Source organism: Alnus glutinosa, chromosome 3 (genome assembly GCF_958979055.1).
Source record: "Alnus glutinosa chromosome 3, dhAlnGlut1.1, whole genome shotgun sequence".
Taxonomy (NCBI): Eukaryota; Viridiplantae; Streptophyta; class Magnoliopsida; order Fagales; family Betulaceae; genus Alnus; species Alnus glutinosa.
Window position 1 is genome coordinate 11,983,569 of NC_084888.1, and position 24,228 is coordinate 12,007,796.

Genomic DNA, 24,228 nt, shown 5'->3' on the forward strand with positions numbered 1-24,228 from the left:
GGAAAATCAGACGGAGGTACCATTTCCGTCTTTTCATATACCACATGTACCAAAATTGATAAAAAGTGAAACTGATGGGACAAAAAATAAAGGTCGTAAAGCACAGGGGGCAAATATGTATTTAACCCAATAATGTTTGGATAATCAACATTTAGTTGACTTATATTTAAATTTAATCTACATTAAATTAATAATACTACAACAACGCATCACAATGTTAAGAAATATCTTCAGTGGTCAAGAATAGGGGAATGTGGAATGTGTGAATGGATAACCAACCCCCCAAGCTAATCCATTATCGAGGTAATTGTTGTAAAGCATTGATGTCAAGATTTAGTGCCCTACTTAATTCACTGCTAATAGGTTGATTAACAGTGAATAACATAAACATAATATAGTTGATTAATTTTGTTGTTCTTTTGAGTTTTTCAGAATGCAAAATTATAACCAAAAAAAAAAATCCTCATAGATTTCGACTAACTTTCTTATATTTTAAATTACATGTCACAAATCATCTGTTTGTCAATCAACAACATAAACACTAACATTAGGACACGTTCTAAAATCATTTGATTGTCAATTTCATTCCAAGTAAATTGAAAATATTTTCCCTCTTTCTTGTATCTTCAAGTATGTGAGATGGCTTTGGTCATTCGGATTAATATGGTCGGAATTGATTTCTTGACCAATTTTTGGGAAAAAAATGTAGATTTAGTCTTTATGGTTTACTTGATTACAATCAATTCCATATGTTATCAAAATGAACTTAAAGGTCTCTGAGGTATGTTTAAGAAAAAACAATTTACTTAATGCAATCAAATTTCGTCAAAACACTTGACGGATTCTGTTATTGTCACGTCAGTGCTAATAACATGCAACATATGTTACTCTTGATAAAAAAAAAAAAATTAAAAAATTAAAAAACTAAAAATTAAAAAAATGAAAAACTTAAAAAATTATTATTGTTAATAAAAAAAGGTAAGGGTTGGCTTGCCCCCTCGGTTGGGGTGGTATACGAGCCACCCCCGGCCACATCTAGGGTGGCTCATGGGCTTCCCAGATGCGGGATAAGTGGTTGAGGTGATACATTAACGAATTCTGTTAATTTTTCTAATGACAAGGACTAATTTATTTATTTTTGCTTATCCTAAGGAGTGGTTATTTACTTTTCAAAACTCAAAAAACTATTTATCAAAGCCTCAAACCACAAAAGTAAAAAATAAAATAAAATAAAATAAAAAAAGCATTTATCCCAACATAAATAGGGTGTACGAAGTGGCCTGGCCTGCTCTATTAGTTTCTTTATTGCATAAATAGCACTTCACAAACCCTGGTCGTAATGTCTAGGATCCGGCCCATGCCTAGGCCTGGTGACAAATGCTCCGACCCAAGTGGTATTGGGTTATAAATGTCAGACCAACCCAATCTCTTGAAAAAGAAATTTGGAGTAACCTATAAAATCTCATCTTTTTAAGATTATTTGCATAAAATAATTCAATTCGCATCAATAAAAATTGAATTTATCAGAACCGTCGAGATGATAAGCGATTGTGTGATTCAAAAATGTGGTCAAATATGATAAATAGTTTGGTGATTGGGTGGAGCACCAATCGGGTCACCGTTGTGTTGGGTGGAGCGGGCTAAATAAGGTTGTTTGTAGAGGACCCAAGCCAAATGCAAGTCGACATGAAGTTGGATTTGAATGCTTCGGCCCGGTTCATGATGGGCCGCACAGAAAACGGGTTTGAATTTGTTCCAGATTGGATTATAAAAAGATGCAAGAGCCCAAATTGCTTGCAAAAGTGTACGGGCCTGTTTGGTCCCCTATTATTTTCAACTTTTACTTATTTATTTTTAGAATTCATCTTTGGCCCCTTCAGAAAAGAAAAAGAAAAAAGAATTGATGTTTGGCAAATTTTTAAATCCAACTCAAATTTTTTCAACCCAACTCAAAAATAAAAATTAAAAAAAGAAAAGTAAAAGAAAATGCAATAATAATAATAAAAAATCCAGACATAGGGATGGTTCGAAAACCACCCCCTAATTATTATTATCATTATTATTTTCAGTTTTAGGTTTTCGAGTTTTTTATTATTATTTTATCAGTTTTAATTTTGCTTTTTCCAATTATATTCAATCTAATTTACATTTCCAAACATATATTCATAATTGTGTTTTCTATTCTCTAAACCATGCTAACACAATTTCAAATCTTTTTTATCCTCACACCCAAATGAGCCTTACACTTCCTATTTCCTAAGCCATAATAAAGTGCACAATATTCAACTGACACGACGGAAATTATATAATTACGGTTCGAACTCAACCTCTAGTTTAATACAATGTTAAACCACTACTTATTTCAAAGTTTAAATTAATAAATAATAGCATAAATTTAATTATTTAATTATTTAATTAGTATACGAATCTGGCCTTCACCGAACCTAAAAAGATAAAAGAAAAAGCTAAATGGTAGTGCTTGCAGACAATGTGAACTAATGCTCAACTTCCTTCTCACTTTCTTCCCCACATTTTCTGGCTTTTTGTTCACGCAAGAAAGAGGTTGAAAACAGAAAGAGAACAAACTTGGGTGCTCTTCTTTAAAGTAAATTAAGAAATTAGATGGCGTATGGAAACTTGTCAATAACAGCTGGTGATCGGACGTAGCAGTGGAAATGTTTGAAGTCTTTAGCCAACTTCATGCTGTGAAGGGAAAGAATATTTGAAGTTATTGAAATCCAGCTTTGGAGCAAATTGCCAGAGGCAGAGGGGCCAGAAAATGCTTTAAGGACTGTTCTAGATCGGATTCCGTTTACCTGAGCGAATGCTAAGTTTAGCCATGTGCATATATGTCAACCGGCCGGTAGACTTATCGCTGCCTAGGACAGTGCAACTAGCAGTGACTTTTCTCCATCTAACCGCTTAGGGCGATACAGTTAGCAGTGGTAGAGTAGGCAGATGCAGTTAATATCCGTTAACCACTTATCATAACAAAACGATGTCGTTTTGGTATATGATTTCATACCAAAACACTAAAACAGGCCCAAAGCAGTCCCATAACCGTTTAAAACGGGCAAAACACACTAAAATGTCCTATACCTGACAAACAGTTTCTATTGTGTGCTTTGAGCATAAATAACTGCTAATCAGCAGAGACTCAAAATTGCTAACCAAATGCAGTACAGAATGTTCATTGTTGTAAATTCCCATCAATTTTGTTAGAAATATATATAGACAGAATGATTTATTTAAAATTCAAACCAATGCATGGAGTTAATTGCAAACATTAGAAACCCGATGCATGATTTGGTATTGAGATCTAAAACAAGTAAATTGATATTTTTCATATTTAAAATTAAATCATTTGAATGAGACCTAACCTAGACGAGCAATATCTAGCATACCGTCATTCCCTCCTCCCAATAAAAAAAAAAAAAAAAAAAAAAAAGACAAATGAAAGGGATTTGTATTAGAGATATTGGGGCTTCAAGGAAAAATAAAGGGTAAATTACCCCCTCTTTTTTTTTTTTTTTTTTTTTTTTTTTTTCATAAACTACCGGACTCCGTCAATATGTCTTTGCAAACTGGCACTCTCATCACCCGCATCGAACTATCATTTACTTACCAAAACCCCCGCCGTTAGGAATCTTGTTAAATCAGATGAAATACTCTCTTTTAGACATTAAATTTTGTTTAAAGACAGAGATACTCGCAAGAAATAATTTAATAAAAAAAAATATCAATATTAAAGCCTAAAAAAACTAATTAAAAATAAAAATTAAATAAAACCAACAAATAATTTCTTAAAAAAACTTAAACTAAAAAAAAAAAATAGATAAATGCAAAATCAATCAATGTGTTTGGCCTAAATTATAAATCACATATTGGTTTATAAAAATAATAATAATAACAAGTCAAAGGTCCTCGAGGTAGGTCAAAATAACAGTTTAATCCCTACAATCAAATTTTGTTAAAACACATAACAAATTTCGTTAGTGTGCCATATTAGCACCGATAGTATGATGACATGTGTCATTCTTAATTAAAAAATAATAATATATTAAAAATTTAAATATATAACACCTAGAAATTTAATTTTTTTTTTTTTTTTGAAAAATTAAAAAAATGAAAAAAGAAGGAGGTGGCCTGCGAGCCACCCCAGAGGTTTAGTGTTCGACGGCTACCACTTGTCCTTGGGTGGTAGATAGGGCCGGGGGTGGGGGCAAGCCGCCCTAGATGTGGCTGGCGCCACCTCTGGAGGTTGCACCCAGGCTAGCCCCCTCCCTCAAAGGGGTGGCTGCCAACCCCATTTCTTCTCTTCTTTTTTATATTTATTTTTTATTTTTTATTTATTTAATTTTAAGGGTATTAATTATATGTAAATTTTGTTTATAAAGTTAGGTTATTTGTGTCATTTCAAGTTTTTTAACGAGGTTGATTGACGAAATGGGAATTTTGGTTAGTTTATGGGGGTATATTAACAATAGCTTGTAGACTTGTAGTTCATGGGAAAAAAATGTAATTAACCCAAAAATAAAATAAAATAAAATAATTAAATAGACACATTTGGGCTTCAAGGAAAATAAATAAATAAATAAATAAAAATTGAAACATATGATACTATTTAACAAAGTAGCAACCACATACACAAAGTTAAAAATGGTCGAAATCCTCGTGAACATTTTCTTTTCGTTTTATGGTGAAAAATGGAAATCCTCAAGATCGAACTTGGACGGGTGACGGGTCATAGTAGTACTGGCCAATAAAAAGACGACGGGTTGCAGTATAATGGTTAACCACTAAAACTAGCCTCTCTTTTTAGATCAGCATCCAAGAAAGCACAAAGAGGAAAAAGAAGAAGCCTATTCTTTTTTCTTTATAGATGAGGGGCATTTTGCATCAGCATCCAGAAGTGGCGGGGCGGATAAAAGATCGATCCCTGGCCTCTCAATTCAAGAACATCTATATTTACCACATCAAATAATAATATATTATAATACTCAATGAAAAAATTTGGAATTACTTTAATTAAGTTATATTTACTTTAAACTATGTTTAATAAATTAATAACGCCTTATAGATAAAATACACAACTCCTTTTTTTTTTGGCTAAGCCATAAACATTCCATTAGAATTTTACCTTTTAATTATTCCTTTTAATTATGATTTACAAATAATTTTTTATTCGAAATAAATTACCGAACACTTTAATTTGCGTTTATTTAAACAATATGTGACATGTGGGCCACACTTTAATTATAAATAGATTTCTAACATTTTCCCAGCCACTTGACCCTCATGACATATGAATTTCTTTATGGTACGTTCAGCTAGGTACATAAAAAATGACCATAAATTCATTTTTCTAATTTATTAATGGAATACTCATATTCATATAAAGAATACTACAAATGAATTATGACGGTAAAACCATTATATAGCGAGTCATATCTTCTATGTATTAATTACAATGTACAATATTATCTAAATGAGTACTTTATGGGCAATCAAATTTTATGAAATGTCTTTTTTTACAAGCTATTCGAGTCTAACTTTGTTAATCCAATAGATAAAACCAATACATGTGCATAAAACTTCATAACAATAACTTGATGTTTATGGACCAATACTTAGGTTTTTCTTCTTTTTCTTTTTTGAGAAAGTTGATAATTCATTGATCAAACCATAATCTCTTGCTAAGCAAGAAGTACATTCCGAATCATAGAGGGACAATCCCCTATCCATACATCATCAGAAAACTGGGAAATGGCTAGGAAATGGCTAATTGAGCCAAACAATGAGCAACAGTGTTAGCCTCTCGGCAAACATGGTGTATAAAAACATGGGGCAGTCTCTGAAGCCAAAGCCTTGTATCCTCAATCAGATGTCCGAAACTACTACCATAGGGACCATTTTTCTTCAGGGTAGCCACCACATTCAACGTATCTCCTTCAAGGTGCATGTGAGATGCACCCATATCACATCCTAATTTTACTGCATACCATTCTCCCAAAGCGGCTGCCAAGGACGAATCCATCAAGGAAGGGAAGAACTTGTCCTGTGCCGCGAGCAAGTCACCATTTGCATTCCTAAGCAGGACCCCAATACTCGTCCGCTTCGTCACAGTGTTGAGGATAGCAGCCCAGTTGATCTTATTGGTACCATACACTACCAAAAAAAAAAAAAAAAGGCTTTTTGAGCCGTTTTTGTTAGATCCGTTTTAACAAAACGGTTCTAATTTGAGTTGTTTTAGTTAAAACGGCTCTAATTGCGACCGTTTAAACACAAAAAAGAAAAAGAAAAAAAAGGTCTCACATAGATGGTACCACGATCATACCACGATCGATCACATAGATGGTACCACGATCGATCACATAGATCGTACCATGATCAATCACATAGATCTTACCACGACCTATCACATTGATTATACCACAATTGATCACACTCAGATCGTACCACAATTGACCACAGAGATCATACCACGATTGATCACATAGATCATACCACGTTCCATCACATAGATTGTACCATGACCGATCATGTTAGTATTTTATGTTGGCTACATTCTGGATGACAAAAACACTTTATGTAATGGTTGCATTTTAAACAGGATGATCGGTGTTTATTCAGAGTCTTCATGTTTTCAGACAATATTCAAATCAAAGCTTGTGACTGATCAAAAGCCTCTAGAAGATGTCCATGAAGATTCATTGCAAATTCCAAGCCATATGAACTGTTCCTGTGCAACTGTCCGGACGGGCCTTTGAAGGCGTCCGGATGCCTCGCAGTGTTTAGCAGATAACGTTGAAGACGTCCGGACGTCAGAGCAACACCGTTCGGACGCTAGGTCAATCATTATTCTACACAGAGTTGGATTTCAGAAATCGACACTGATTAGGGAAGTCTCTACAAGTCGTCCGAACGACGTGGCAACACGTCCGGACGCTGTCCAGGATTTCAAAATATTCCAGTCTTCCATTCGAACGCTACAAAGAGTTATAACGAAGACCGTCCGGACGCTCGGTCGAGTCGTCTGGACGTGGACCTAATAAAGATAGAATTACGCTGGTTCTGAAAGGATATCACAGAAAACCGTCTGGACGCTCAACAGCTAGAGTTTGTTTTTCAGCAGATTTAGGGTTTCTTTAAGTCTATAAATAGGGGGCTCTAAGCTTGTAAATTGTACAGAATTCAGTATTGAATTCTCTTAACTTTGAGAGGGTGTTTAGGGAGAATCGGTGTGTGCTCCTTGTTCGTGTGAAGTCTATCTTAGGGATCGGCCCTAAGGTAAAGGAATCCATTGAAGACCCCTTCAAGTATGAAATTTGATTTGGAAGCGTTCACGATGGGCTTCGTATCAAAGTTAAAGGTATGACTACTGCATAAGGATATGTGAGTACGAGTGCCTTGTAACTAACTTTGTTTTCAGTATAGTGGATATCCTAGGTTTGGCTGCCCCAGAGTGATTTTTCTCTTTACAGAGTTTCCACTTCGTAACAAATATCTTGTCCTATTTAAATTCCGCATTTAAGATATTTTGTTGCACACAAACACACACACACACACTTGATTAATTTAGAAATCAATATTTAATTTTCAGATCACATGATCGTACTACGATCGATCACATAGATCGTACTACGATCGATCACATAGATCGTACCACGATCCATCACATAGATCGTACCATGATTGATCACATAGATCTTACCACGTTCCATCACATTGATCGTACCACGATCGATCATATAGATCGTACCAGGATCGATCACACATGATCATACCACGATCGTTCACATTGATTGTATTACGATCGATCACACTTAGATCCTACCACGATCGATCACATAGATCATACCATAATCGTGGTACGGTCAATGTGATGGATCGTGGTATGATCTATGTGATCAATCGTGGTACGATCATGTGTGATCGATCATGGTACAATCATGTGATGGATGGTGGTACGATCTAAGTGATCAATCGTGGTACGATCATGTAATGGATCGTGGTACTATCAATTGTGTCAATTTCCCCCCTCAAACTACTAAAAAATGTCAATATTCCCCCCTAATGACAAAAACACCCTTCATAAAATTATTAAAATTAAAAAAATATTAGATAACAAAAAATTATAGAAAAAAATAAATAAATAAAAACTGGTTTTAATTTTTTTTTCTTTTATTTATTTATTTATAATTTTCAATTTTTTTTTTAAGCAAAAATTTTTGTTTTTTGTTTTTTTTTTTTTTTTTTTTTTCCCTTTTTTCTTTAAATTTTTTAATTTTTTAATTTTTTTTAATTTAGATTATTTTCATTGGAGCCCTTTTAGGCGAAAATGACTCCTCCAAGTCGTTTTAAGGGGGCACGCGGGACACGAAATTTTTCGTGTCCCGCTCACCCTCTCATCTTTTTGTTCAAAAATTTTCAAACATTTTTTTTTTATTTCTTTTTCTCTTATAAAATGTACCCACTGACCACTACCCCTCGCAACTCCTTTCTCTCTTCTTTCTTTTTTCTTTTTCTTCTTTCTTCTTTCTAATTTCTCCTTTTCTCGCCCAAACCCAGAGAGATGAAAAGAGGGAGTTTGAGAAAGGGTGAGACTGAGAGATAGAGATCAAGAGAGAAGAGAGTATGAGACGCAGAAGGAGAGATCGAGAGTGAGGGAGTTCGAGAGAGAGAGCTGGGAGCCAGGAGAAACGCCGGTCGGAGCAAAGAGGAGATCTGGCGAACCCGTGACCCAGAGACCTGATTTTCTCCAGATAAGCAGAAAATCCTCCAGCAGCCTACAGCCTACAGCAACTGACTCCCTCTCCTTGATTTCCTCTGGATTCTCCTCAACCGCCTGACAGCATCGACTTGATTCTTGCTGAATATCATCCCTGATTTCCTCTTCGTTATTTCCATGTTTTCCTCCATATTTTACTGCATGATTCATAGGATGTGCTCCCCTTAATGAGCCTATATATTGTTTACTCTTGTAATTGAAGAATGTAATGAAATCAATAAAGATGTAGTCTTATTTTTCCTCTTTGTTTGTATTTTGTTTCTGTGGTGTTTTGTAACTTTTGTTGCTAGACTGCTTGTGGTTGTAGCCATTTAGTCCAGCTCATTGGTGTTGTTCCTGACTAGGGGGATTCTTGATCGGATGTATATAGTGTACTGAAAAGGGGTTTTGATATATATATATATATTTAATTTCTTTTTATTTAGTCCCTAAAATGACTTCATTTTTTATTTTTATTTTTTGTAATTTTTTTTTTATTTAGAGTCGTTTTAGGGACCCTAAAATGGATCTAAAAAAATTAATGTTTTTTTTTTAAAAAAAAAAAATAAAAATAAAATTTAGAGCCATTTTAGGGTCCTTAAAACGATTTCAATTATTTAGAGTCGTTTTGGTTTAAAACTAGGCTTGGCAATTCGGGTTTACGGGTCAGGTTCGTGTCAACTCGACCGACCCGATTACACAATCAGGTTCAACTGAAGAAGGCAAGAAGCTTCATCCGATGGTCCAAGCCCATGTTGGCTTGCTCATGAGACGAGCCTCTGGCCCTTTGATCTGACCCTGCAACGGCTCTCTGACAACATCTTCAACAATCGGCTCCAAGATCCATAACGACCCTTTTGTGCTCACGCCCACAAGTCCATGGCCGACGAGGTAACAAGCAAGACTCCACCAGACCCAGACGCTGTCAAGAACAAGAAAGAATCGGAAGAAGAATCGAAGTAGAAATTAACTCCGCCACCGGAGAAGCCCTTACCAGTTACCAGGGGATTGTTGTGGCAATGGGTGCGTGCCGCATGCGGGACATGTACTCATGAGGAGCTCGAGGATTACTTTGCGAAAGTGATTCCAAGCCCCAAACTTGTAGTTCCAATCTGGAGGCGTGAAACAGTGAAATGGTGAAAGAAAGGGAAAAAAACTGAGGAGAAAAGGGATGCGGGTCAGCGGGTGCGGCTAAGGTTTGTTGTTTGTTTAGGATTCTTTTTTTTTTAATAAACGGGTTATAATCGGGTTTGGCAGGGTTGACCCGCCAGACACGATTATAACCATGTCATAATCGAGTTGATCCGATTATGACCGAACCCGATTACCACAAATCCAAATCCTATATTTTCGTGTTGTGTTTGTGCCGGGTTCATGGGTCGTGTCAAAAATTGCCAAGCCTAGCCAAAACGACTCTAAATAATTGGAGCCGTTCTAAAAAGCGGCTTAAACCAGTTTGAGCCGTTTTAGTCCAAAACAGTTCAAACCGAGACTTTAATACGCGATATGTTGAGTCATTTTGAAAACAGCTTAAAAAAAAGGGTTCAAAACACCTGTTTTTTTGTAGTAATATGGGGGAGGAGTCCAAGTCGCAACCGATCCAGAAGATGGTCAAAGGGGCAAATCAGAGGTCATCATAGCTTGAGTGAACTCCCTTACCACTCTATGTGCATCAGCAACTAGGCAGCCTGGGGGTGTGAGCTCACGATCAAAAACTACAGCATTTCGCCTCAACCATATCATGTGTGACACCACCATAGCCAGCAGTAAATCCTCACCTTCAAGCTCCTCATCAGGTACTGCAACAACCCCTTCCCATCAGCTTCCCCAAGTGCAAGCTTCTGAATCTTCTTCCCACATTCTTGCCATACTGCCATAGAAGTCTTGCAACTCCAAAGTATATGGAACACATCCTCTGTCTCTTGCAAACAAATATGACAAGCTGGATTTTGGACAATGTTTTTTTGGAACAATTTCCACTTTGTTGGGTGCAGGTCATTGCCCACTTTCCACACAAAATTTTTTACCACTGCCGGTGCTTCCACTCTCCAAAGCTCCTGCCAAAACCCGTCCTCTTCTCTAGCGCAAGAGCTCTCTCCCATGGCCTGAGTTCGCTTATTCTGCTCCAGAAAATACGCACTCCTAACTGTGAACATTCCATGCGGAGTGCCCTGCCATATCATCGTGTCAGGTGCTTGTAAAGGGCTAGGACTAACACTGCATATTCGGGTAGCTTCATCCGGAGTAAAGATGTCCTGAAATAGTTGGATATTCCACCACCCTGTAGACCAATCTATGAGAGTACTCACTCTAAAATCAGCATCCAACCTTTGGTGAGGGGAGTGAATCAAAGTAGAATAAGGGGGCGAGAGCCACTTATCTTTCCAAATCCGCACTTGTGCACCATTTCCCACCCTACATAACACCCCTTCCTCCACCATCCCCCTTGCTTGGAAGATGCTTCTTCGCGCATACGATGGCCGATGCCCCAATTGTGCCAACATGAAATCCCCGTTCGGGTAATATGTATCCTTCATCACTCTAGCAACCAAAGACTCTGGGAATTTTAGCAATCTCCAACCTTAGTTATTCCTTTGGAATAAGAAAACAATTCTAATTAAGATTCCATTTTTATTTGGAATAAATTACCTAGCATCCTAATTTGTGTTTAATTAAACTGCACGTGACATGTGGACCAAACTTTAATTATTAGGGAATTAATTTATAACCATCTATCGATGTTGTACTTGTCGAGTGCTTAGGGCTGGCTCGATAAATTTTGAGGCCTAAAACGACAAGTTTAAGTGAGTCAATTTTCTTATATTTAAATATTAATTAAATTTATATATATATTTTTTATTTAATATGTCAATTAGAACACTTTATTCTATTTGTAAAATGTATTTTAAAACTTTTTTATTTTATTTTATAACTTATTAGATATAGAATGACTTATCATTTGATTAAAGACATGAAATAATAAGATTTAAAGAAAAATAAAGAGAAAAATGAAAATAAGTTATATAACAATTGATTTGTAATAGAACATAATGCAAAAAAAATTGTACGTTGGATATCGAAGACTCATTGGGGGTGTATCTATTATGCACAATGCAAACAATGAGAATTTATGCACTTTAAAGACTTTTTATATTTTTCTAAACATTTAATTCAAATAAACGTTGGAGAAAAAAAAAATTTGCACGTTGACTAATTTCATGAATGTAAAAATAGAGCTTTTAAAAAGAGTAAATAAGTAGTAGGACTTTCCAAAAATTTATTGATTTTTTTTAGACTTTCAATTTGTAATTACTTTTACCATGATTTAGTGCCTTAATTAGAGTCTTAAAATTTGTTTTGGAAATAACATTTATTGTATAATTATTAAGTCGGGCATGAAATTAAAGAGTATTTTATTAACTTTTTACCATATTAGAATGTTCAAATATATTTTTGAGCGTTAATTTTTTTTTTTAAAAAAAAATACATATTTTTATTGTATAATTATTAATCACCCTTAGGCAATCGCCAGGGTCGGCTCGATATATTTTGAGGCTTAAGGTGAAAATTTTAAACGAGGCTTTTTTATGTGGGCCCCACTCTCAGTGATGGTTGTTTTTGTAGAGTTACGAATTTATTTCAACAAGTCTCTTTTAATGGGCTCACTTTTTTCATTGGCTTCCTTGTAGTCTACATCCTTATAGTTGAGTCTCTTAAATAGGAGAGAAAATGCACTGTTTTTTTGTTCATATTAATTGTTGTGTTCTTGGATCTCTAAGCTGAAACTATTATTTTTCTATTAAAGTTAAAGAGTCTCCAAAAAAAAGATTATGTTTATTTTATTTTTTTCAAAACCATTCAGATTATGATTGAGCTTCTTCTTCTTCTTCATTTTTTTTTTTTTAACAAACCTATTTTTAATAAATTTATTCCAGTTGGGAGTCTTAGGCGACCGTCTAACTCGCCTTATGGACAAGCCGGCCCCGGCAACCGCCTAAGTCGCTTAAGACTCGAGCCACCCATGTGAGAAATGGAGAAAATAGTGATAGGCATTAGGTTTGAGATTATTAATCATCAAATACATCAGCAGAGCACAATTCAAGAAGCCGATTGGCCAATTTGTGGTAGTGGACAACTTTTGAAGAATTAGAAAGCAATATTCCACTTTACCAAGGAGACAGAAAATGAGGAAAAACCATAATGTACTTATTAATATTATCACTGTGTAGAAAAAAGAAAAAAGAAAAAACTTATTAATTCGTTTTGATTTCAGGACCCTATTTTGATTATAAATAACGATGATGTGCAGTCCATTTTCTTTTTTCTTTTTAATTGAATAAAAAAATTATTACATAGAAAGATCATTCTCACTTTTAATTTAAAAGAAAGAGAGAGTAAACGATCTTATAAACAAAATAAACCTAACATAATTATGTATCGCTCCCTTATGCAATCCTAAAGTACCGGAATATGTTCCAACAATATGCCTAAATATTGGATTTGGAAAATGCGGTATGAAAAATCCACAACATATGTACCGGAATATTTTCAACGGTTCAGATTTAATTCTCAATTATTTATGACAAAGAAAGAGATCGAGAATGCAATTAAAGCCAAATCCTTTGATAAAATCTCTCTCCCTCCTAATCAGACATTAACTTATTGGAAGGAAAACTCATCGCGTCTTAATGTTTGTTTAGGTCGGTTTTGTATACATGCGTGTTAGAGCCTAATATGTTTTTCGGACTAACTTTTTTTTCTAAACTATTTCCTTAAACTCAGTCTCGATCTACAAGTGTCATATTTTTTTAGTATGTGAAAAATACATTTTTTTAATCGTATGAATTTCTTACATGCTTTTTTAATATCATTAATAAGATTGAGTTAGAGAAAATTTCTCCGACCTAGTTTTAAGTAACTTTTGTCTATAATTTAATTTAATTTTTTTTAAAAAAAAGCTCCAATCTTCAATTGCCATATATGGAGCCGATAACGTACACGCGAGAGAGTGTTTGGGGACCATGCACTGAAACAAAACAATTTCTTTTTTTTAAAAAAAAAAAAAATAATAATAATAATAATTAGTATCTAAAAATAAAATAAAATAAAAAAGGTTATTGGGCATATGCTCAATAAGGGATCTTTATCCTGTCCATGGCTGTCATAATTATTGAACCATACCTATTCATAATTAAACCGAGTCTCATTCATATCGCAATTCCATTGATCAATAGAAACAAGACGTTGAAATGGATTTGAATTCCTTTCATAATTTTTTTTTTTTTTTTTTTTTTTTTTTTACAATCTCCACTTAACCCTCTTAAATTTTCATTACTTTTGTAATTATCTTCCAAAGTTTTAAAACTTTCAATTTAATGTATTGAATTTTCAATTTTTTTTAGTTAGGGTTGGAGGTTAAATTAGACGGCCGAAGGGTAAAATGACTCTTATACCCCTATAAACTTATAAAATTACAGAGTTACCCTTAAATAAGATCCTTCCCTCGTTGGTGTTGTTGTTGTTGTTTTTTTTTTTTTTTTTTTTTTTTTTTAACAAAAAATTCAAATGAAGGGGTGTGATCAGAATGCTAAAATTTCTTCTAATATTCTTTTGGTGTTCATCTACAATGACATAAATGTAATAAAAAAAATTATATCTATGTCCTTCAGGATGACATATATATAATTTTTTTATTACATTAATATCATTTCAGATGGACACCAGAAAAATACTAGAAGAAGCTTTACCTCCTCTTTTTTTAAAGTTTGAAACATTAAATTGAGAGTTTTTGAAATTTGAGATAATTACAAAAGTTATTAAAGTTCAAGAATTAAATAAAATTTTCCTCTTTTTTTTTTTTTTTTTTTTTTTAAAAAAATAATAATTTTTGTGAAGAAACGCATTTCATAATTTGCATCAAAACAAACAAGCCAAGGAAATTAGTGTGGGGTATAACATAACCAAGCTTTAGCAGCCACACAAAACTGACAAAAGGAAAACGGGACCATACCCGAATATTCTCACTGCTGGTGCCAAGTGCGTTTCATTCAGTCTTTCAGAGGTGGCCAAGTGAATTCAATTCCCTGGAATATTCCCGTCCTTCCTCCCTTTGCACCTAATCGCTTTAACAAACCCATACCCTCTGCGCACCGTACGATGCCCTAATCATGTCAAAGTCATTCAATCCCACGGATACGATCCGATGTACCCGTGGTGAAATATGGCACTCTGGAGGGACCGATTTTCAATACGCACTTTTACCATGTAATATTCGTTTGGAATCCAAATCCTAAATGAACTGCTACGCTTCCCCCGTTCACTATAAATACCCTCCTCGTGGTGCTCACTTGGTGCCAACAATTTGTTAGAAAACAAAAAACCAAACACTTCACGAGAAACCACAGAGAATGGCTGGAATCGTGGTGGTTTTCGACTTCGACAAGACGATCATCGACTGCGATAGCGATAACTGGGTGGTGGACGAGCTGGGCGCCACCGACTTGTTCAATGATCTTCTCCCCACCATGCCTTGGAACTCTCTCATGGTATGTTTTTGTTCCCGGTTTAATTCTCTGTTTTACGTGCTTTTTTGTTCGTGTTATATGCATGTTGTTGATTTTGACTTTAATTTGTCGCCGTATTAATTTTACAGGATAGGATGATGAAGGAGCTCCATGCACAGGGGAAAACCACCGAGGACGTTGTAGAAGTTCTCAAACGGATACCAATACATCCCAGAATCGTCCCCGCCATTAAAGCAGCCCATGCTTTAGGGTATCTCTCTCTCTCTCTCTCTCTCTCTCTCTATATATATATATATATATACATCTCTGTTTCTTTGAGAGTTTTTCAGGAACTGAAAGATTTAAGGTGGCAATTAATTCGCTTTAATTTTCAGGTGTGAATTGAGGGTTGTAAGCGATGCAAACCTGTTTTTCATTGAGACGATTTTGAATCATCTTGGATTGAGGGATTATTTTTCGGAGATTAATACGAACCCGAGCTTTGTGGATGAGGAAGGGAGGCTGAGGATATTCCCCTACCATGATTTCCACAAATCTCCTCATGGCTGCAGTCTCTGCCCCCCAAACATGTGCAAGGTATATATATATATGTTTAGAGAATAATTAATCAAATTATTTAATTTTTTACAAGACAACATCTTGTTGACCAATTTGAGAAAGTTGTTGAAATCCAATTTGGGTAGTCATGTACCAAACTTCTCTTCTAGAGTAATCTGATTGCTTTCACGTGGCTTATTTTAAGGAAAGCGACGTGGATCAATCAATTAATATTTGAATTGGGTCCAAAGATTGGAACATATTATTAATAAATTACGCAATCTTAATTTGTTTGTCTTTAGTAATCTGATTTTTTGGATGCTTTGTGGAAAACAGGGTCTGATCATTGAAAGAATACAAGCCTCTCTAGCGGAGGAGGGGAAGAAGAAGTTCATCTACCTTGGAGATGGCAGCGGAGACTATTGCCCAAGCTTGAAACTCAGGGATGGAGACTATGTGATGCCAAGGAAGAATTTCCCAATGTGGGAGCTAATCTGCAAACACCCATTGCTTATTAAGGCGGAAATCCATGAGTGGATAGACGGGGAAGACCTTGAGCCCATTTTGCTAGGCCTTGTCAACAAAATCTCCATTGAAGAAAAGTCGGTGTTCATATCAGCAGCCGACTGCAAGTTGCAAAATATATCTGTTTCTGCTCATGAGGCCCTTCCTCAAGCGCTCCCTGTTCGTCTATAGTACGTAGCTTCAAGGTTGAATGTTGGCAAACGCCATGACCAGTAATTTGACAGGGTTTTTGTTTCTGTCTTTGCTTAAAAGAAGTTTGTAATTTCGTCGTGTTCTTATTAATCAAGACTGGATGACTAAGAACTATATATCCGTTTGCTTAAACTTCTGTAAAAATCGTAAGCTCATAGAGGCTATAGTTATTAAATCTCTACTTTAGAGCATCTCATCTTCTTGTTCTTCGATCTCCTTTTCATCTTCTTCCCTCCGTTAAAAAAAAAAAGAAAGAATGAAGACAGATCAAATTCCAGACTCAAATCAAGACGAACAATTTCGCACAACAATCAAAACCCAGACGCAATTTCGCAAAACAAACAAAACCCAGATGCAATTTCGCACAACAATCAAAACCCAGAAAATGAGAAGGACTTTACCCAGGTACAAGAGTTTGAAGCAGCAGCCTCTATCAAAACCACTTCCACCGTGTCCTTTCTCTTTCTGGTAATTGATGAATAGCAAGAACCCATTCAACTTGATTCTTGATACGTTACCAAGCAATCTCAACGGGCAGGCACAACCCGCCTTTGGCCTTTCTCCTTCCTTCTCCACTTTTTCCCAATTGCAAAATCAGATCCATCAAATTATCAAATACGGTCTATATCCATCCTTAATTTGCCGTACGTTTGTTATTGTGTGCGAGAGAGAGAGAGAATGAGGAGGGAGGGGGAGAGAGATAATAATATTTTATTTTATTTTTTCTTTATATAAGTATTACAAAATCAAATTACTAGGTACAAAGAATATAAAAACAAAAATAAGCTAACAACTCAATAACCTAACTAAGATAGGCTACAAGCACCTCCCAGCCTATTGGGAATACAGCCTACGGAAGCCACGACCTACTAAGATGGATAAAATTATTAGGAGTAAAAAAATCCCTAAATACTTGGATCTAGTCTAACTTTCAAAAAAATTGAACAAACTCAAAAGAGAAAGAACAACGGAAACGAGATCGATCTTCAGCATAGACAAAGAGTCTGAAGCCTTAACAGTTCGGGTTAAGTTGTAAACAATAACACAATAACACCCAACAAAAATACACAAAAAATAATAGAAAAAGACCACCAAACTCAGAAATCAGCAACTTAAGAGGCGAAGAAGGTGTAATCGTGAAAGTGCATGAAATTCACACACCGGCGCGTGGCGGCCCAATGGAGGAGCGGAAGGCAACGAAAAAAAGTAGAGAGGCCGAAGATGACAGTGAAGAGATGCGTTGAGGGGCGAAATTGACATAGGTTGACAGATCTAGTTTTGAAAAAACCAAATCTGAAAATCAAGATAGATCCGTGCAGTGGAGGCGACAAGGAGGGTCGGAGGAGGATGCATGCCGGTGGTAAACAGGCTGAGGTAGTGATTTTGGGGTTGGCTCTAATACCAAATAATACAAAATTTTGAATAAAACTTACAATTAAAAATAAACTTGCAAAAAATTAGTAATTTAAAATTTGTAGTTAAGTGATCGATGCTAAACACATAATATCGTCACAATATATGTCATTGAATTTGATGTGGTTGTCCGACATATATGGAAGTTCAATTCGTTGACAACACGGTGAATGGAAGAAATTAATATCTGAAAAGTACTGAAGTGGACTACTCCAATAGCAGCAGCTTTTTTTCTTATCTTTTTGCACGGTGGGTTCAGCCATTATCACACATTTCTGTTGTTTCCTTGTGCCATTGATCATATTCAGCTCTCCACTAATCAAAGTGCTCCCCTAATGTGACGTAAACGATGGCTATATATATATATAATGTGAGTCCACAACGTACATGCAGCTAATTAATTGTATATATAAACACTGTGATTGAACACTATCTATCTATGGTGCCCTTGAAGATTTTTTTGCCTTCAATTAATTAATTTGTCTCTTTTGCTGCATCCTGTCTTTGGTGTTAAAGGAGATGCACGTCCGTACGTGATACCAAACCATATCTTGTGCGTCTCATCTGCCCAACGTTAGACATTCATGATTCATACACAAATCTTCGTAATATCTTTATCATTTTAGTGGACCAAATTAATTTTAGTGAAAGCCGTAGTGGAGTGAGCCGCCACAAATATCAATACGAAACCGTCGTTATGATCTTCATGCAGCGCAGTTTGAGAAAAAAAAAACGAATATTAATGATCGATTTTTTTTTTTTACTGTCCTTTTAATGGACCTCTTTTTTTTTTTTTTTTTTTTTTTGAGTTAAGTGGACAATGTTTTGGATCATGAGTTTATTGGCAGTCTTTTTTCTGTTTTCATTTGTATTATTTGTTTCTTTTAATTTGAATGAGTGATCAACTATTCAACTAACAAGTATAAAGCTTTGCGTTTGATTTTTTTTTAAAAAAATAATAATAATAATGAAGCTTTGCGTCTACTGTCTAGGCCATCCCCCTCGGCACAGGTCTATTAGGCCCAGACGTAGGACAGAAGTTTAACATTGAGCCCATCTTGATCAGATGCGGGCTGGGCCGGGTCTGTCCACTCACTTGGTCAATTAGCTGGCCGACCCAATTGTACAGCCTTAAAAGCGGCAACCCAATCTGCCCGCTACATCACCATCTGGCCCACCTTTTCGCAGTACTTTACTAACTTGGCCTGATTGGGTGCAATTATGGACGGATTCGGATCCACAACAATTCCTGCAATTCTTAGGAATTGTCGTGGTAACAATGGCAAGAGTTTAGGCCGTTAGATACATTTAATTGGCCTAACACTAATGCCACCTCAGCGATCCATGTGAGGACTAATTTTTTTATAATCTTGAAAAACATCCAAATTTTTGTTCGTCTGAATCGTCTATCCCCTCTCCCCTCGGGCAACTTCCTTCTCTTCTAAAATTAGTGTACTGTTTGCTGAACAACTAAAACGATATTGTTTTGATATATATATAAGGATACGCGGTAAGCGGTTATTAATTACCTCCGCCAAACTACTAACCGTATTGCCTTAAACGGTTAATTTTTTTTTTTAATCGCCTACAAAAGTCGTTATGCGGTTAACGAGTAGGAGAAGTAGATAATATTTCAGGCAAGGAAATGAAGACATTCGCTGAACCAATATGAAAAACCACCTCCATTATTGTATCACTGCATCAACTTTTCTTTTTGCATTATAAACAACATCTGTCAAATTCTACATGCATTTTTTTGTTTTTTATTTTTTGTTTTTGTTTTGTTTTGTTTTTTGTTTTTTGTTTTTTTATTTTTTATTTATTTATATGTTTTATGTTTTTCAATATCTTAATACTTTGGTTGAGTTTTGTTCTTTGAGTTCAAATTATTCAAAATTATGTGCTTTGGAAAAATGCTTATGTAGATAAGAAGAGTGCACTATCATTCAACCAATGCTTTTGCACCTCACATTCCTGTTAAACAACCCTAGGCGATTGGGGTGGTTGTGCGACTACCCTTGCCTGTTGTGGTGGCCACGTGACCACCTATGTCCTGTTGTGGCTACCATACAACCATCCTTATCTAGCGTGTTAGATGGTTGGGGTGGCCATACGGCTGTACTTTTTAAATAAATTAGGTGACCACGTGGCTACCCATTTTTTACTGAAGGTGGCCGTGCGACCATCTCTATTTTTTTTTTAATCCTTTTATAAATGAAAAGTTAGCCCTACACCTGCACCACTTTGTCCATTTTTTTTTTTAATAAAAAGGGGTTAAAATTTTGGGTTAAATATTTTTTTAGTACATGTGCTTTGCCTCGTTATCAAATAGCCACCTTGGTTCGCAAAAAATATATCACAAAATGTATATGTGGATATCTTATAAATGCATTTGGTACTTCCGTAAAAAAACCTAATGGCCCACAACGTCAAAATTATTAGCAACTGCCATGTGTCCCATATACCGTAGTAGTAGTATTTTTTTTAAAAAAAAATTACAAAAAAAAGAAAGTGATTGAGCCACCCTCTATGGCTGGCTTGGGGGTTGCCAAGCCATTCCAAATGGCCAAATAGAGATGGCCGAAACCTCCCCCTCTTGCTGAACTTTATATGATCAGGATGGTTTCGACACCCTTATTTAGTCTTTTAGGAGTGGTCAAACCACCCCCCAATGGCCATGAGGGTGGTTTGGCCACTACCAAATAGCCAAATAAGGGTGTTGAAACCACTTATGGCTTTGGGGGTCATTCAACCACCACCTAATTTCTTTTTTCTTTCTTTTTTCTTCTTGTTGTTGATCTTTTTGATTTTAGCTTTTAGAATAATACTACTGTGGTCTATGTGACACGTCGTAGTCGCTGATAGGTTTAACGTGACGAGTCACTAAGTTTTTGAACGGAAGTACCAACTGACATTTATAAGATGTCAACAGGAACCATATGACACTTTTGAAAACCAATGTGCCTATTTGATAATGAGGCAAAGCACAAGTATTAAAAAAATATTTAACCTTATTTTTTTTAAAAAAAAAAAAAAAAAAAAGTATAGTGTGTGTGTGTGTGTTTTTTTTGGAAGTGTTTTAAAAAAATTAGCGGTTGCAAATTCCTTTCATTCCCATGTTAGAGGCACTGATTTGCTACTGTCAAATCGAGAACCTTAGAAGATTTACAAAATAAAGAGATTCTAAACAAGTATTTCCTGAGAATGCAAAAGCCTTGGAGGACTCTTCCAATTCCATGGTGGTGGCATTGCTTGATGAGTTTAAGATTGAGAATTTTGAATGAATTTTGTAACACTCAGAATGTTTAATAAGATCACTCTAGCTAGCTCTAGCAAGTAGTAATATCTTTCTAGTTGTTTCTGTTGGTGCAAATTATTCAAACTCTAAAATCATGGTAAAATGCTCCAAATGAGAGTTTGGTTGCTTTTCCTTCAGAAAATTCATTTGCCCCCACCATTAGTTCTGTTCAACTAGTCTGCACTATGTTATAGCAAATATGACTCCAAAATACAAAGAACCCAAAAAATATTTTGATGTTTGATTACATTTACCACAAAATTAACGAAATTAAACATCCTTAGATTATTCTTTGCCAAAATGTTAGAATTCTGTTTCTGCAGAAAACAGGACGTTAACAGACAAAATTTGTCTAAGACATAAGGTTTTTGAGAAAGATGGCAGGGAAAAAAAAAATGGAAGTACTATTTTTATTAAGGGTTAAGTACTCCTATGGTCCATGAGTTTTCACAACTTTATTTTTCTGTCCCTGAGTTTCAATTTGCATTATAGATGGTACCTTAATTTCAGAAAAAGACCGAATTAATACCTTGATTAAGTTTTTCGTCAAAAAACTAACGGTTCACCACGTGTCAACCTCAGAGGTTGACACGTGGCACTATATAAAAAAAAATTAAGAATTAAAAATCTTTAAAAATTAATTAAAAAAATTGAAAAAATAAAAACACAAGGGGGTGGCTGAGCCACTCACCTTGGCCACCATGGACTGGCTGGCCACCCCCATTTTGGCCAAAGGGGTGGCTCCCTTGGCCGGCCATGGGGTGATTCGGCCACCCCTTGACAAAAAAAAAAAAATCAAGATTGTTTTTGGCCCTTGGGGTTGGCCCGGCCACCACCAGGCCGGCCAGTCTGGGGGTGGTCGCACAAAATTTAGAGGGTTTGGCCCTTAGGGGTGGTTCGGGGGTGGTCGAACCACCCCCATGGCCCTTGGGGGTGGTTCGGCCACCCCCAAGGGCCAAACCCTCCAAATTTTGTTTTTCTCGTTTTGCCCTTAGGGTGGCCGAACCACCCCCATAGGCCACGGGAGTGGTTTGGCCACTCCCAGACCGGCCGATCTGGGGGTGGTTCGGCCAGCCCCAAGGGCTAAACCCTCCAAATTTTGTATTTTCCATTTTGCCATTGGGGTGGCCGAACCACCCCCGTGGCCCTTGGGGGTGGTTCGGCCACCCCCAAGGGCAAAACCGATCTTGCCTTTTTTTTCTTTTTTTCTTTTCTTTTTTTCTTTTTTTCTTTTCTTTTTTTCTTTTTTTTTTTTTTCTGTCCAGGAGGTCAGACAGGCCAGCCACCCCTTTGGCCAAAATGGGGGTGGCTCATTAAAAGATTTTTTCAAATTTTTTTAATTAATTTTTAAAGATTTTTAATTTTTAATTTTTTTTATGTAGTACGTAGTGACCGTCAATTTTTGGACAGAAAACTTAATCGATGTACCAATTTGGTCTTTTTCCTAAAATTGAGGTACCATCTGTGATGCAATTTGAAACTCAAAGACTAAAAAATAAAGTTATGAAAACTTAAGGACCGAAAAGGTGTATAACCCCCTTTTATTAATGAATATGTTTTTTTATAAATGAAGTGACTGTTCACCTAGACAAGTTTTTAAATTATCTCTCTTTTAAAGGTTATTAAATTATTATTATTATTATATATAGTAATTAATACGTTAGCTTCCAACTTTTGCACAATCGGTTAAAACCAAGAAATCAAGAAGATTAAAGTTTAATTGCTCCTTTTAGGTAGTAATTAATCGGTTAGCTTTCGACCGACTAAATTACATGTGTTGGAATATTCGTACTTTTAAGTCCAATCGGGTAGTAATCTCTATTTGGGTCTAATAATTTTTTTTGAAGAATTTAGTCTAAGTCTCATTGGGTAGTAGTCTCAATTCGAGTCTAATAAAAACTCATTGAAGAATCTAATCAACAGTCCAACTTTCAAATTAAATTTCAAACAAACCTAACTTAAGTGGAAATAATAAACTCAATTTACATTCGATAAGTAATTATTTTATGCATAAAGCATATTTATAACCCGCGTTCACCCAACCCAACAACTTGTATAACCGTCTCTGTAATATTATCTACAAGATCATCTCCAAAATACTGGCTAATCGTTTTAAAGGTTTGCTTCATCACTTTATTTCTTCTTATCAATCTGCATTTGTCCCTTCTAGAAGTATACAAGATAACTCTATCTTGGTACATGAATTGTTGCATACTATCAAATCAAAAAGAGGTCGTGGAGGTCTTATGACAGTTAAGATTGATATGAAAAAGGCCTTTGATCGAATGAAATGGTCCTTCCTCTTGGCTATATTACATAAATTAGGCTTCAGTGATATTTAGATCAACTGGATTCGAGTTTGTATCACTTCTACATCCTTCTCTGTCCTGATTAATGGCAGCCTTTTTGGTTTATTTACTCCCGCCAAAGGATTACGTCAAGGAGATCCTTTATCCCCTTTTCTCTTTATCCTTGGCACTGAGGTTATGTCTCGTCTCTTGCATCATCAGGAATCCATTGGTCTTCTCAAGGGTATACGAATTGCCAGGAATTGTACTCCAATTACTCACCTTCTTTTTGCGGATGATCTTATTATTTTTGCTAAGGCCACATCTACAGAAGCTTCTGCTATAAAGTCAAGCTTGGACTCTTATTGCCAATGGTCAAGTCAAGCAGTGAACAACTCAAAATCTTCAGTTCTCTTCAGCAAAAATTCTACCCTACCACAATCTCTAGCATCACAGGTATTCTTCCTTTTAAGCCTTCAGCATCTGTTCCTCATTATCTAGGACTGCCTCTACTAATTGGGAGATCGAAAATGGAAGCATTTCAACCTCTGCTAACTAAGGTTTTGGGGAAAATTGATGGTTGGAGGGCTAAAACTCTTTCTCAAGCTGGAAGAGCAGTTCTTATAAAGGCAACAGCTTCTACTATACCGTCGTATACTATGAGTACTTTTCTTCTTCCAG

The 24,228-nt window shown here is 35.8% G+C and overlaps 1 protein-coding gene across 1 annotated transcript; it reads left to right on the plus strand.

Moving 5' to 3' along the window:
• The first annotated feature begins 15,130 nt into the window (after positions 1 to 15,130).
• Positions 15,131 to 16,739, plus strand: LOC133864057 (inorganic pyrophosphatase 1-like). The gene is made up of 4 exons (XM_062300254.1): positions 15,131 to 15,315; positions 15,423 to 15,544; positions 15,669 to 15,870; positions 16,168 to 16,739. Exons 1-4 carry the CDS (start codon positions 15,178 to 15,180, stop codon positions 16,525 to 16,527), a joined length of 822 nt encoding a protein of 273 aa, XP_062156238.1. The 5' UTR covers positions 15,131 to 15,177; the 3' UTR covers positions 16,528 to 16,739.
• The last annotated feature ends 7,489 nt before the right edge of the window (positions 16,740 to 24,228 follow it).

What these genes read in the sequence shown, in the direction of transcription:
- LOC133864057 (XM_062300254.1), top strand. Translation starts at nt 15,178, where the DNA reads ATGGCTGGAATCGTGGTGGTTTTCGACTTCGACAAGACGATCATCGAC. An exon ending in TGCCTTGGAACTCTCTCATG is followed by an intron (nt 15,316 to 15,422) that starts GTATGTTTTTGT and finishes TTAATTTTACAG; the next exon opens with GATAGGATGATGAAGGAGCT. An exon ending in AAAGCAGCCCATGCTTTAGG is followed by an intron (nt 15,545 to 15,668) that starts GTATCTCTCTCT and finishes TTTAATTTTCAG; the next exon opens with GTGTGAATTGAGGGTTGTAA.